Consider the following 15,278-nt stretch of genomic DNA (forward strand, 5'->3'; position numbering starts at 1 on the left):
GCTTGATGGGCAATTCTTAGAAACTGTGTGTTGGACTCTATTCTATTCTCCGATTACATCCTCTGCAGTCTCTTCATACATACCTGTCAATTCATTGACTAGCAATAAATAAGTGTGTCTGGGGTGTTATATACATGGACTGTGGGCCTCAGGGTGTCATTACCTTCAGTGCCAGGAAGAGTCCAGGCCTATTGTGATCGTCCTTTGCCAGGAAACCTGTCTCAACACACACAGGTTGAGGCTTCAGGAAGGTTTTGGTATAGAAGGTAAAGACTTTAGAATGTACCTTATTTGGATATGGGGTTGTTGCAGATATAATTACAGTAAGGACCAAGATGAGATTCTACTGGATTAGGGTGAGTCCTAAATCCAGTGAGAGTATCCTTGTAAGAGATACACAGAGACACACAGAGAAGGTGGCCACGTGAAGACTGAGGCAGACAGAGACTAGAGTGATGCTGCCACAAGTCAAGGCACATCTGGGGACACCAGGAGCTGGAAGAGCCTTCTGAAGGGCAAAGCCCTGCTGACACTTTGACTTTGGACTTCTAGCCTCCAGAAATGTGAATGAATAAGTTTCTGTTGTGTTAAGCCAACAAGTTCGTGGTAGTGTGTTCTGGCAGCCATAGGAAACCACACAAGGGACTTCTCACTGAGGGCAGTTTGAACTGCTCGGGTCGCTGCCACCATGCACAGAAAGCTGCTTAAGGCAGAAGAAATCAGTGCAGTGGGCAACTTGGAGATCCTATAGTATACCCTATGTACGCATCCATTAGTAACGAAGACAGGCTCATTCTGCAAAGCTTATGGGAAGAAAGCAGAATTTTCAATGAAGATCAAGACTCATCACTAAAAGCAGAATCAGAGCATTTGCAAGGCAGTAAGTAACCTGAAAGAAGTCAGGCAATGTCAGCCCGGGAGAGACCAGGCAGAAGAGGAGCCAGGCCAGCTCCAGGGCTGCTCCCTAGCCACACGGATAAGGACCGCCATGACCTCTGTGATGGATGGACGCACTTTGCACCAGGCTCAGGCCCAACAGGGAGTGTTGGGGTTGGGGGTGGGGGTGGGGGGACAAATGCACTTTTCAGTCTCAAAGAGCACATAATGTGTCTCAGTTGAGAACATTTTGGTTGCAAGTAACAGAAAACTCAACATAAATTGATTTGAGCAAATAAGAGGAACTTATTGACTCCAGGAACTAAGGGGTCTGGGGCTTGAAATACCATTCAGCCCAGATTCTACTTTGTTTCTGTGATTCTGTGTGTATCACTTCTAGCCTAGTAACTTCACTTTTGCTCAAAAGAGCAAATATCTTGCACAGTTGTAAGATAGCTACCAGCAACATCTGCAGTTACTTGTTTTGCATTGCGGGGCGTGGGGAGGGGAGAGAGCTGCTCTCCTGCAATCACTGAACCATCATAAATCTAAGTGTTCAGCCCTGGCTCACTCATAAGGCAAAGGAAGTAAGATACCCTGATTGACTTAGACCTGTGCTACTCAAAGTGTGGTTGCCAGCCTCTCCTGGGAATTTGCCAGAAATGCAAATGCTTGGAATCAGAAACTGAATCTAAATTCTGGGGGTGGGGCCCAGGACTCTATGTTTAACATGCCCTCCCGCAGGCTCTGATGTTCAAGAACTGCACTTGAATGAATCAGATCCCATCTATGCAGCTGGTGGTCCAGGTAAATCTACCCAAACTGCGTAGCTGCTGTGCAATGCAGAAGGATGGAGTGAATGTTGGGTAGGCAGCCATCATGTCCGCTACCCTTAACTATGACAGCTATTGTAATTGGCAGCATTTATTCTTATTATGTGCCAGGTCACTGCTGAACACTTTACATGCATGATTTCATTTAATCTTCATCACAAACCTGAGGAAACTGAGGCCCAGTGCAGCTTAGTAAATTCATTTAGGGCTAAGTATCAGGATTGAGTTTGAACTTCACAAATGACCCCAGAGGCAGTGTGCTAATAAGTGTGCTGCCAGAACATGAGATGGGCATCATGGCAGAGGAAGTTCAAGTGAACTGCAGCAACTTGGAGGCACCTTACATGCTCTAGTTGTGGGCAAGGGGGATTCCTGGAGAAAGTGACAAGCTGGAAAGGAATTTACTAGCTGGGTGAAGAGGAGGAGAAAGAGTATGCTAAGTCCTGGAGCTCAGAGATGGCTTGGCACGTCAGAAGGACTGGCTTCAGTGCGATGCTGGGGTGGAAGGAAGGAAGGAAGGAGTGACTAAGTGGTGGGCGGAGGCTGGAGCTAGAAGATGCTGCCCACTAGGGAAGAGGTTCAGCTTTATTCTGGGGTCGTAGGGAGCATGGGGACTTGTCCGGGAGTGAATATATTGGACTTGGCCTTTAGAAAGAAGTCCCTGTTTGCAGGGGGAGAATCCAGCTGAGGAGACCCCATTGCAGGGTCCATCTCATGAAATTGATGGTGGCTGGAAAAGGGCATGCGGCAGAGGTGGGGGTGGGGTGGGGAACAGACACATTGAGGGCTTGGTGGGTCTTGAGTCCCTGGCCTGGACTGATGTGTGACCTCTTGAGAAAGATGAGGAATAGCAAGTTTTGGGGAGTGAAACTCAATCTTTGACCTGGTAGGTTTACCAAGAATTATAACAAATTATAACTGTGATTGTCTTTTTAAATATAGGGTTTGGTTTCTTTGGAGGGGAGAGTGGCTATCATTTGTTGAGCTTTTACCGTGCACCAGGTGTTTATATACACTATTATGATTCTATGCTGTATTATTATATGTCTAATAATACTGTACATATTAGTATATTTCTAATTCATTTAACTACTCTATGCAGTAGGCATTGTTTTCTGCATTTTCTGTAAGAGGGTATAGAGCTAAATAGCTTGCCCAAGAGTCACACTAACACACAGTCTATACTCCTTGCAAGGACTTATGCTGTTTCCCCGGCCACAGCCACCAGTGGATGGCTGTGTCAGGCACTATTTCTAACCATTTCTAGAGTTACTTTCATGTGATTGGTATAAAATTCATTCCAGAGAGTGGAATCACAAAGGGTAAGCCATATTCTTTGTCCACTAATATATTCCAATGCCTGGAACATTGAAGGTATTCAAAGAACATTTGGAAGGAGGGAGGGAGGGAGGGAGGAAGGGAGGGAGGAGGAAATTGGTGAAAGTCTCCAGGCATTGTTACACATAGGGGAGTCATTGGTTTTAACCAATGAAACAGCTCCATTAAGAATTTGGTATAAAGAGTAGGAAAAAACTAAATTTTACTTGTTATACTACATGTTGAAAATGAATATAAATAGGAAGGAAATTTTTTCCCTCAAGTTTTAAAACTTTTTTTTTTATTCATGCTTATATATAGATCTAAGCTATTTAATAAATGTTTGTTGAGGGAGTACACATTACGTAGTTACACAATATGTCTTGAAGTTGTCTTTTTTACATTATACAAAATAAATCTATTATCAGATTGTAGATACAAAATAATTAGCCATTTACATGCAATAAATGAAGTTGTCTTATTTTCTTCCTAATGCTATTGGTTTTGGTTTATCTTATGTCTGATATTGCTGGAGTGTAGACAGAGAGGAACCACTTAAATCAAGCTTTATCTACAGTATTTCTAGTTATTCTCTACATCAGGGTCCTGCCAAAATGTGTCACACAAAGATATAATGAGTCACAATGGGGTCCTGAAAGACCCATCCATAGGCAAAATATCAATGAGGTCTCCCTAGTTGTCCCCAGACTTCAGGGTTCAAGAGAATCCCTTTGAGAGATGCTTTTACATGCTGACCGCATACCTGACTCCAGTCTTCCCATGGGATCCTGATTCAGAAGGTGTGGAGCAGGAGCAGGAGACTCTGCATTCTTCATAGTCTCTCCCAGAGGCCTAAGGACCACACTCTCAGATCCACCAGCTCATCTGGAAAGTGTCTGTGACCAAAAAGGTCAATCGAAGCTCCCACTGCCATGTTTGCCTTATATGGTAGGAGGAGAGCTGACCTCGAAGTGACTGACCCATCTGTCAGCGAGATTCCTGGGAAGATGCTGCTCTCAAAGCGTCCCTCCAGTGCGCAGTGTGCGGGCTGAGGAGATCCTCTCCCAGATTACGGGCCAGTGCTGGGTCAGGCTAGAAGGGAAGGGAGCTGTGACTTACTGATCACCTTGCCCTTTCAACATCTAAATGGCCCAAGCCACTCCTGACCCCGGACTCATGGCCCAGAAAGCATTTGAAGGAATGTAGGAAAGGTGACAGAGGTAAAGGAGACAAAATAAGCACGGCTAACATGCTGCAGTATCTGGTAGGCAGGGTAAGTTCTTTTAGGGACAATTTTTTTTCTACTTATTTTAGGGTAGACTCTTCACCATTACCATCTCTATCATTGTCAACAGTAATCATAACAATAGTTACTGAGCACTCAGAGAGTGCATCTTAGATTTATCAGGAAAAAGAGACACTGAGGGTAATAATTTTCCATTCCCTTTCCAGGCCTTTTTGCAAAAGAGAAGCTGATAATTTAGATGATTTTTTTTAAATGTTTTTATTCTTTTTTTCTTTTTTTTCAGAGTGAGAAGGAGGGAAAGGATAGAAAAATAGAAACATCTATGAGAGAGAAACATCATTGATTGGCTGTTTCCTACACATCCCTATTGGGGATCAAGCCCGAAATCCAGGCATGTGCCCCGACTGACGAGGAATCAAACCAGTGGGTCATGCGTTGACACTTAATCACTGAGCCACACCGGCTGGACTAGATGAATTTTTTGTTGTGAGGATAATCATCTGAGGGTATTTTTCCATTGATCTCTTTTTTTTTTTAAGAGAGAGTGGAAGACAGAAACATCCATGTGAGAGAAATACATCAATTGGTTGTCTTCTGCATACACCCTGACCAGCCATTTCCTTCCCACATCAACACTGACAAGGAAACTGAGCAGAGAATATAAGGCCCCCAAGAACAGGTGGTTTTCAAGTGGCAGAACTGGGTTCAAATGAGAAATCATCTGACTCTCAAGTTCTCCTCTTTGCACTCAGGCTCCCTCTTAAAGTTTCCACTCCTTGGCCCGGCATGAGGGTCTTCAGTGTCCAGTCCTGCCTGGCCCTCCAGCCTGCCATTAAACCCTCCCCCCCAAAACAACCAAAGAACAGAATTGAGGGGCCAGCAGGCCTAGTCTGGCAGGCTCTTGGAGATGGAGAGCAAAGGTAGTTCAAATCTTCTGGCAAAGTAAAGCATGCATAACTAAATGCAGACATGGAAAAGGCATCAAGTTAGAGACAACTACTTGCTGGAATGTCATGCAGAGTCAGAGAAAGGGAGTGGCAGGAAGTGACTCCCCTGGAGTCAGGGGTGCTGGACCTTCACTGACAGGCCAGGTTTGGACACAGAGAAGCTCCTGGGTGAAGACTTAATTCCATCACTGCATCTCCAGTCCCTCTGCACCTCATCGCCCTCCAATGCTGCACTCCCCATCTGCTTATCCGTTCCCCTCCGGGCACTTCCTCCCTCCTCCCCTCACCAGTTTGTAAAGTGCTAGATGGCAGGAGCCTTGTGTTTTTCATCTTTTATAATCACCCCAACACACCATTCCTGCTTCCACACTCACAGGCACACACCTAGCATCACACCTTGCTCACCTAAGGCAGCCAATACTTGCACGTTGAACCAATGAAGCAAAGTCCCCAAGTGCTTATCCCAGTTTAACAATTTCATGAGCTCTTTTGTACCATTTCTTATGAAATGTGCTCATCTGCCAGGCTACCCCCATCCCAGCCTGGGCCCTGCTTGTCTGAACAAGTCCCCGGAAGATTCTGGAACGTAGCTTCCCCCCACCCTCCCTGTGAAGTTCGGGGTGGCCCAGCCACAGTTCCCTCTTGTGCCTGCAGAAGAGTCATGAATCGCCAATGAAGCTTGTTAACAGGTACCAAGGGCTTGGGTCCCTCTCCCCAAGCTCTGACACAGAAGGTGTTGTATGTACCCAGGGCTCTCTGAAGCAGAGGTCACTGGGCTACTCCTGGCGGAACCCTGTCCTGTGTGGCCAGCTGCTCTCCATGAATCTGAAATGGAAAAGTGGCCACTATGTTTGCTAAACCTCCCCGTGACGACCTCTGACGCACAAACGTGTCTTGATTTTCAGACCTCCACTTGCAAGCTAAAGGCCAGGCTGGAGAGGGAAGCTGTGGGACAATCCAGCATCAGGAGGAGCTTCCCGGGCCCTCCCGCCCTCTGTGACCCTGGGCTGGTTCCCATTAACTCTGCTGCTGCATTTGTTTATTTGTTCTTCATGGGAAGAGGTTTCTATTTCTGCAGAGGGCCCCCCAGGCGAAGGCACCCACTTTGGGAAAGGTGGCACTGCTTGCTAAACCCAAACCCCGGGAGGCTCCTGGCTCCAGGAGAGGGATCAATATCCCGGTCTGGGAGGAGGCCTTTGTAGTGTAGACTTGCTGTTTGTGTTTCAGGCTCTAAGGGGAGGTTGCTCCTAATTAAAGGCGTAAATGCTTTAATTCCTGGCCTGAGGGCTTCCCATGGCGCATTAGCGTATTAGGGAGGAAATGGATTGTAATCCCTTTAATATAAACTTGGAGGAACTCAAGGGCTTCTGGTTTGGGAGAAGAATTTCCTCCTGTGATTTAACAATATTAACGCGCTGAATTTGCATAGAACAGAAACTGGCGGCCTAGCTTTCCCTCCAGAGAAAGCCAAGTGGAATCTCTCTCAAATAAATGAAGGTTGCAATAATGAAACTCCTGCAGCATACCAAGCCATATGCCAGGTCACTGTACATGTTTTTTCTCTTCCTTTAGTGTTCCCATCCAACTATGAATATGGATTGAGCCAACTATTTTATCAATAAAAAGGAGAAGGTTGAGAGGTGACTATCCTCCTGGGGCAGAGAGCCTCGGGTGAGCCCTGGGTTTGGACACACCACATTGCGTCCTGTCCACACCACCTTCTTCTGTGTGCTTTTTAGCAACATTTGCATCACGCAGACCATGCTTTTACACACACACACTCGTATCAGTTTCTATTATACAATTTAGTTTATCTTACCCTAGACAATTTGAATCTAACTTTTGTGTATAAATTTAGACCTAAAAAAACAAACAGGACTTGCTTTTTTATTTATTTTTCATCCTTTTTAAACATTGAAAATATCTGCCCTCACATGCTGCTGAAGAAACAGCCAGAACCATGAGCCCTGTGTTTTGTACTTTGGGAAAATAACTTGTATCACGCTGTAAAAACTTAAGAGTCATAGGTACTACGTGACATTTTGCAGTGTTTCAGTGCAAGTTTATAAAAGTGTGAAGCTACATTGTTGTCCGGGCAGAGAAAGTGTTCCCATTGTCCATGAAAATCCAGGGGCACTGTGGCCTCAAGGAGAGTGCCACCTGGCCGGCCAGCTGAGTGAGTGCCCGCAGGCATTTGGTGATTATTGCACGTTGATTCAGAAGCCAAGAGATTCTGCAGACACTCCACCACAGCGCAGGCAGCAAGCACAGGGGACTCAAAGGAGGCCTGAGTACCTGGACCCCTGACCTTTCACTCCCCTGGCCTGACTTCCCTCCTGCTGCCCTTGACCGCTCTCTATGGAGACAAAGGATGGCAGCACAGGGCTGTGAGGAGATACAGTGCCTCCCACGCATCATTCTTCTGCTTCACCCGTCCAGTACATCCCATTATTCTCAGGACAAAGTTAGCCTGCTGGGCGAAGCCCCCGCTCTTTGTCCAGCCTTGTCCTACCTCACATGGCTGGAGCCTCTCACCCACCCAAGACCAGCCTCCCTCCAGCCCAGCAGCAGCCACACAGCCCCAAAAACGCTCTTTCCTGTTTAGGACTGAGTGAAAATGTCCCTGCTTTAGGACTGAGTGAAAATGTCCCTGCTTTAGGACTGAGTGAAAATGTTCCTGCTTGAGGCAAGTCCTCCCAGATTAGGCCCAGGAGTGGATCAGGTCCCCACATCCTATATACGTCCTTCATGGCACTTGTCACAATCATATTGTAATTAAAGAATCATTTGTGTGATTTATATAATATACTTGTCCCCAATTATAGGAAAGAGAAACATCGATGTGAGAAAGAACATCAATTGGTTGCCTAGCACATATGCCTTGACCAATGATTGAATCTACAACCTGGGCATGTGCCCTGATCGGAACCAAACCCACAACCTTTAGGTGCGTGAGATGACGCTCCAACCAACCGAGGCACACAGTTGGGGCTCATTTTAACAATTTTTAAATGTACAGTTTATTGGCATCAAGTACATTTATAATGTTGTGCAAACATCAGCACCATCCTTTTCCAGAACTTTTCTTCTCAAATTTTCATTAAACACTAACTCTCCATTCCTCCCTCACCTCAGTGCCTGTAACCACCAGCCTACATTCTGTCTCTATCAATTTGATGACCGAGGTACCTCCTATAAGTGAAATCAGACAATATTTGTCCTTTATGGCTGACTTACTTCACTTAGAATAATGTTTTTCATGGTTTGTCTATGTTGTAAAATGTGTTAGGACTTTTTAAGGCTGAAAAATGTTCTATTGTCTATACCGTCTTATCTGTTCATCCGTGGATGGACACGTGGGTGCTTCCACCTTTTGGCTGTTGTGAGTGATGCTGCTGTGAGCACAGGTGTGCATGCATCTTTTTAAGCCCTTGCTTTCAGTCCTTTTGGGTATGTACTGAAGTGGAATAGCTAGATTAATCAGTAACTGTTAACTTTTTAAGGTACTGCCATGCTGTTTTCCACAACTGTTGCACCATTTTACATTCCCACCAGCAATGCTGGTCCCAATTTCAAGGGTTCCAATTACTCCACCTTCTGGTCAATACTCCCAACGAGTATGAAAGAGGGTGGAGTTTTGAAGAATGGAAATGGGATAAGCTGTCCCTCCAGGCAACAGAGGCCTGGACTGGTGATGGTATCAGACAGATCGAGTTACACACAGTCTGATGCCATAATTCTCATGGGGGTCTGTTTGACCCCCTCTCCCAGAAATAGACTGATTCTTCAGCTGCTGGAAAGCTCTCCTGGGTCCCTCCTAAAGCTTCCAGGTTCATGGTGGCTCAGGTGTGCTGGATTTCAATGGCTCGCTGCGAGGCAAGGTGGCCAGGGGCAGGGGGCACTGACATGCAGGAGGTTGGCCAGTCACCTCAACACAATGCCCAGGGTCTGTGACCCAAACAGCCTGCATCATGTAGGTCAGGGTTCATCTCAAAGACAGCATGGTCGTGGGCGGAGCCTTTCCGTGCAGCGACCCCTGCAGTCAGCAGGGCAGGAGCAGCATCGCTTGCCCCTGGCAGCAAGACCCGCAGGGGTTGGTCCCAGCCCCAAGAGGGGACCTGTCAATACACAAAAAGTAGGGGCAAGGAGCCATGTGAGGCCTGGCAAACAGAGCCGGCTGAGTGGAGTGGGGTGCAGGGTAGGACAGGGCTCCTTGAGAAGAGAATGAAGTGGAGGACCAATCGAGAACTTCGGGTCCATGACACAAGCGAGGGTGGGTTCAGGGAGCTCCCAGTGCCGGGTATAAGGCCACTTCCCCACAGAACTTCAGGGCTGGGGACCGGGGCCAGGGCTGGGCCCACACATGCTCTTGTTTAGCTGGAATACAGAGCCTCACAACTGTCCTCCACTGGACACCCCGTCTCTATTAGAAAACATGATGTGTGCTTCTGAATTGGCTACCTACGTCCTTGGCGTGCCTCCTCTCGGCAGCTCAGAGCCTCTGTGCATGGGACCCGTGCTGGAGGCAGTGCCTTCTGGCTCTGAGGGCCCAATCTGGGTGCATCTGCAAAACTCCGCATCAGTGACGACGTGCTGAGCGCTCAACATGGCCACAGAAACTGGCCAATGCTATAAACTGGGCTTACTTGTCCCCAGAGCAACTGTTAAACATGACCAGGCTGCACTTGCCCTTCCTGAGAGGCGAACCTGATGTTCTCACAGCTCTAATTCCTTCTCAGTCCTGCTTTAGCCCCTTCGTCCCAGAGCTTCTGTCCACCAGCCCCTTTATCCCTGCTGCCAGCCAACCCCCGATGACTGAATAATGTGCAGGGTGGGGCAAGGAGGACTGGGTAAGCCGTGTCTGCCTGGCACAGCATGTGAGCAGTGGCTGTTTTCCCTGCCTGTGGTAGAAGCAGGGCTAACCCACTTGTCTATGCCTAGGTCATCTGTGATGGCGGGTGTGGTGTGTCCCCTAAAGGTGAGTGCCCTGGGTTTCTGTTTCTGTCCCCTCTGACCATCTCAAGGTCGGCAGCAAACAGACTTCTGGGGCTCCCACAGGTCATGACTCTGGAATATTGTTGTTGTAAATGGGCAGAGGAAAGCTAAGGGTTTACAGTTTTCTGGAGGTTCATTTATTTACTCAGTATATGTTTAGTAGGCACCTTTGGTGTGTGAGGCACTGTGCTGGGACTGGGGGCTGCAGGGAATGCCTGCGGTTAGGTCCTAACCCAGTGCGACACAAGCGAGGGTGGGTTCAGGGAGCTCCCAGTGCCGGGTATAAGGCCTCTTCCCCACAGGACTTCAGGGCTGGGGACCGGGGCCAGGGCTGGGCCCACACATGCTCTTGTTTAGCTGGAATACAGAGCCTCACAACTGTCCTCCACTAGACACCCCGTCTCTATTAGAAAACACGATGTGTGCTTCTGAATTGGCTACCTACATCCTGGGCGTGCCTCCTCTCGGCAGCTCAGAGCCTCTGTGCATGGGACCCGTGCTGGAGGCAGTGCCTTCTGGCTCTGAGGGCCCAATCTGGGTACATCCGCAAAACTCCCCATCAGTGACGACACTGACTCATTAAGTCAGTGCGGTGAGCAGAGGAGAGAGGCCAACTCTTGGAGAGATGTACTGGGAGAGAGTTAATCTGGGTCTTGGAGGATATGTAGGAGTTTGTCAGTTGGTGAGGTGAGCAACTAGTGTCTCCAGCAGGAGGTAAGCGTGACACGCACCTGTGAAGAGAGGAAAGCTGTGAGGCTGGAGGAAGAGGGCATGGGGGGGAACAGGGTGCGTGGGAAAGGTCAGCGGAAGCCAGATCATGCTCATGCCGAGCTCCCGATGCCAGGCACTAGCGCCTTGCTTGTACTCGCCCTTGCCCTTCAGGTGCCTGTGGATTTAGACATCTACCAAAGCTCCTACATGGTCGACTATCAGCACCATGGGAAGCGCAAGTACTCCAGCATCTCACCGCAAGAGGTAAGACACGCTCTGCACTGTCTTCCATTCAACTGCCCGCTGACATCCTTATTTCATTTCGATACGCATGTGGACTTCGGAGGCTCTTGCTTAGAACAATCCCCATGCAAGGAGGTCTAATAGTAAGAGGTCTTTTCTGCATAGGTGTGTGTGAAAATGTATACAGGCCGTGTACACAGAAGAGCATAAATAATATACACCAATGGGTGAGACAGCACTGGCAAAGCCACACAGATGCAGTGACGGGCCTTCTGGGCCCCTACACCCTCCTGCTCAGCCTCGCCCACCTTCAGAATAGCTCCCATGCTGAGTGAGGAGCTAGTCATTTCCTTGTGTGAATGTGTGTGTGTGGATATATATATATATATATATATATATATATATATATATATATAATTGATTTTACACAGAGAGGAATTGAGAGGGACAGAGAGTTAGAAACATCGATGAGAGAGAATCATCGATCAGCTGCCTCTTGCACACCCCCCACTGGGGATGTGCCCGCAACCAAGGTACATGCCCTTGACAGGAATTGAACTCGGGACTTTTCAGTCTGCAGGCCGACGCTTTATCCACTGAGCCAAACTGGTCCCGGCGTGAACGTGTTTTTAAGAAGAAATAATTTATGCTGGATGTATGTGTACTTCTAGACAAATTGTTTAGGTTGGCCTTCAGGAACTTTATGTTGAGTCATGTTGCATCTTCTGTGACCTTCGCTTTTTGCTGCACATGTGGATGGTCTTGACGTCCTGCATGGCACGGTATGCCCACAGGCTGCCCCTTCTGGTGGCAGAGATTTGGGCTTTTTATTTGTTGTTAGCCTCCTCCCCCCAGACACTGTGGTGAAGACACAGCACAGCCTCATGTGCGAGAGGTCACCCATCCCTGGAGTGGCACTGGTTGTCACTGGGGACATCACTGGTTGCCACAGTGGTGGCATCATTGGCTTTCTCCCCAGCAGAGGCAGCCTTGCCTGTGACTCTCTAATCTTGCCAGTACTTGGTAATACCAGACATTTAAAAATTTTACCAATTTGCTGGCTTTGAAATATTTTCCCAATATCTTTTCACTTGTTATGAATATGTATTATTCTGTGAAATGTCGGTTCATGTCTTTTGACCATTTTTCTATTGAATTGCTTGTCTCTTTCTTATTAATTTGCAGGAGTCCTTTAAATTCTGGACAGCTTTCATTTATCAGTTACATGTAAAACATCCTTTTCTGTCTAGAAGTAGCTACACTAAAAATAAGGTCTACACAAAGGTGGAACAACTTCTGAGATACGTTATTTAGTGAAATTGAAGTGCAGAACTCAGTTATAATGTTCATTGTTTATATACCAACCAAGGGCTTGGATATACACACACATGTCTACATGTACAGATGATATTTCTAGAAAGTTACAAAAAAAATCACTGGTGACAGTGGTTGCCTCTAGAGATTGGAGGATGAGAAAGAGACTTTTCACGATTAACCCTTTTGTATTATTTCAGTTTTTCCCTCTGTTGGTTATATCACCATTTAAGAACTAATTTAAATTTTTTACTAAAGTGTGCTCTGTCTTAGATACTCCCAAGAAAGCCACCCCGTCCTCCATCTTGCTCTGCCCTCCATTCATGTGTGATTTATTCCCACAGCAAGTGAAGGTGGACACCCAGCTCAGGGAAAAGGAATTTTACAAGCTCACCCCCAGCCTCTACCCCAAGCTAGAGGATGGATACCCTGCCTTCAAAAGACCTTACATGACTGCCAGAGACCTGGGACAGCCCGGCTTCTTCCCACCAATGGACCGCATGAGCACCGAGGAGCACAAATGCACCAGCATCTGCCCCTCAATGTACCCAGCTCCCCATGCTCTTATCCTGGCCCAGGGTGATCCGAACTGGGGCGACCAGAATGCCAACTTCCCGTGCCTCCTGGAGTCAGAGCTCCAGCCTGCTGCAGAGGAAGGCATAGGCTACCTCCTGCTGCCTGGCTGCCCCTGTCCTCACCATCCTACAACCAAGGTTCCCATCTTGAATCGATGGGGCCCCCTACTGCCGTTTTACCAGTAGGAAGGTCACCATGGAGATCCCTCCTTCTCACAAGGAAACCTGGCTCTGGCCACAGATTCCAGAGAGGAGAACTGAAAATAAAACCTCGGAAAGATGTTCCAGTACCATTGGTACTGTGCCGGTTCACCTTGCTCCCTGGCTTGCTGGGACACATCATCCCACCAAGGAGAGAGGGGGGAAGAAAAGAAGGAAAACTGTGTATGGAGGGCTGCTTCATTATCATTAAGAAACCTGCTGTAAAGATTCTTTCTGTTTTAGGCATTTACTTACAGAATAGGAACAGTTATGCTTCCCATAGTTACCTGAATGTTAGGTGTGACCATAAAACTTGATATGCTGAGGGATAACTTTCCCCTCACTACTCTATCTTCAGTTTATTCACCACTTCCACCCTGTAGCAGACAGGAGTGACCATTTAGAAGCATCACTTTATACTCTTCTTGCTTAGTAGAGCTATTGTAAACACACACATGTACAAGCCTAGGAAATAGGCTAAACTGCTGTAACAAAGAGAACCACACACCTGGGCAGTCAAGGAGGGTGTGGCTTCTATCTCTGGGTCTAAAGTGGCTTCTATGACTACATTGTGTCCACCCAAAATTCATATGTTGAAACTCTAACCCCCAATGTATTTGGAGATAGGGCTTTTAGGAGTTAAGTAAGGTTAAATAAAGTCACAAGGGTGGGCCCCTAATCTAATAGGTTTGATAGCCTTCTAAACAGAGGAAATTTCCTTTAAAATGCTGTAGCATTTTATAATGGGGCAATCGGGAAACAATAGCAGCAGCAAAATAAAAGTTGTAGCTGAGTGATAAGTACATGGAAGTTCATTATCTTACTTTTCCTATTTTTTTGTGTTTGAAATTTTCCATATTAAAATATTTAAAAAGGAAGGAAGAGAAAAAATGAAAAAAGGAAAAAAGGAAAGAAGGGAAAAGAGAGACATGCCTCTTTAGATTACTATTAGCCATTTCTAAGTATGTCTAATTTATAATATTCTTCTCATCCTTGATATACATTTTTAGGAGGGGGGGGGGAAGAAAGGAGGGATGGAAGGAAGGAAGTAGGAAAGAGGGAGGGGAACAGGAGAAAGAAAGAAAGGAAAATCTGATAGTTTAATAGTATAGTTTTTTTCATCCCTGGTGAGATGGAATAATTTTGCAAATCTTTATTTATTCTTTGGTTATAAAATGTTTCCTCATTAGTTTGTTTCCTTCTTCCTTACCAGTATAATCTTTAGAGAATATGTTTTATCCAAAGCTCCTTCTAGGATATCTATAACACAAAGTGTCTATGAACAAAAAAATGTACTGCCTCTCAATACTTGTTTATAGTAACCTTTTTTTCCCATGTAGATTGACAGTTTTAACACATAGGTATTTCCAAAAATGGTTTAGTTGAGTTGAAAACATTAATAATAACAAGAGCTGCTCCTTATTGATCACTTATTATGTATTGGGCTCTGTGCTGTACACCTCACAGGCATGATTTCATTCTCACATACAGTTGAAGAAACTGAAATTCAGGGAGTCAAATGCTACATGTGGCAGAGCTAGGATTTGAATCCTATATTCATCTGATTCCAATTCCAAAGTTTCAGTCATTTTTGGAATGTTATATATCACTTCTATTCTAAATTAATGATGGGAAGAACTTAAATACAATAACTGTTTTGCTCCCTAATGTCCATGTTTCATTAAATAACCACCCACTGGTGTGAACAGTGACCTCTGGCCCTGAAAGTTGGGCTGGCCTCAGAGTTCTCCTTCAGAAGCTCTAAGTCTGAGGTGTTCAGGAGGCCATGTCTTCATTGTGGACTTACAAGGGGTATGACTGGCCATGTCTAGGTTATAAAGGAGCCTGGCCAGTTTGGCTCAGTAATTGAGCACCGACCTATGAACCAGGAGGTCATGATTCAATTCCCAGTCAGGGCACATGCCTGGGTTGTGGACTCAATCCCCAGTGGTGGTGGTGGGGCGGGGGGGCGTAATGCAGGAGGCAGCCAATCAATGATTCTCATTACTGACATTCCTAT

General features: G+C 46.4%; 1 protein-coding gene across 1 annotated transcript; it reads left to right on the forward strand.

The window, feature by feature from the left end:
• Window positions 1-10,985: 10,985 nt before the first annotated feature.
• SPMIP9 (sperm microtubule inner protein 9) lies at window positions 10,986-13,243 on the forward strand (the record flags this gene model as incomplete). The annotated part of the gene is made up of 2 exons (XM_084873800.1): window positions 10,986-11,189; window positions 12,827-13,243. The coding sequence occupies 2 exons, from the start codon at window positions 10,986-10,988 to the stop codon at window positions 13,241-13,243; spliced, it is 621 nt and encodes a 206-aa protein (XP_084729926.1).
• Window positions 13,244-15,278: the final 2,035 nt, after the last annotated feature.

The sequence above is a fragment of the Pipistrellus hanaki genome (genome assembly GCF_964339955.1).
Source record: "Pipistrellus hanaki genome assembly, chromosome: 2".
In the NCBI taxonomy this organism is placed as follows: Eukaryota; Metazoa; Chordata; class Mammalia; order Chiroptera; family Vespertilionidae; genus Pipistrellus; species Pipistrellus hanaki.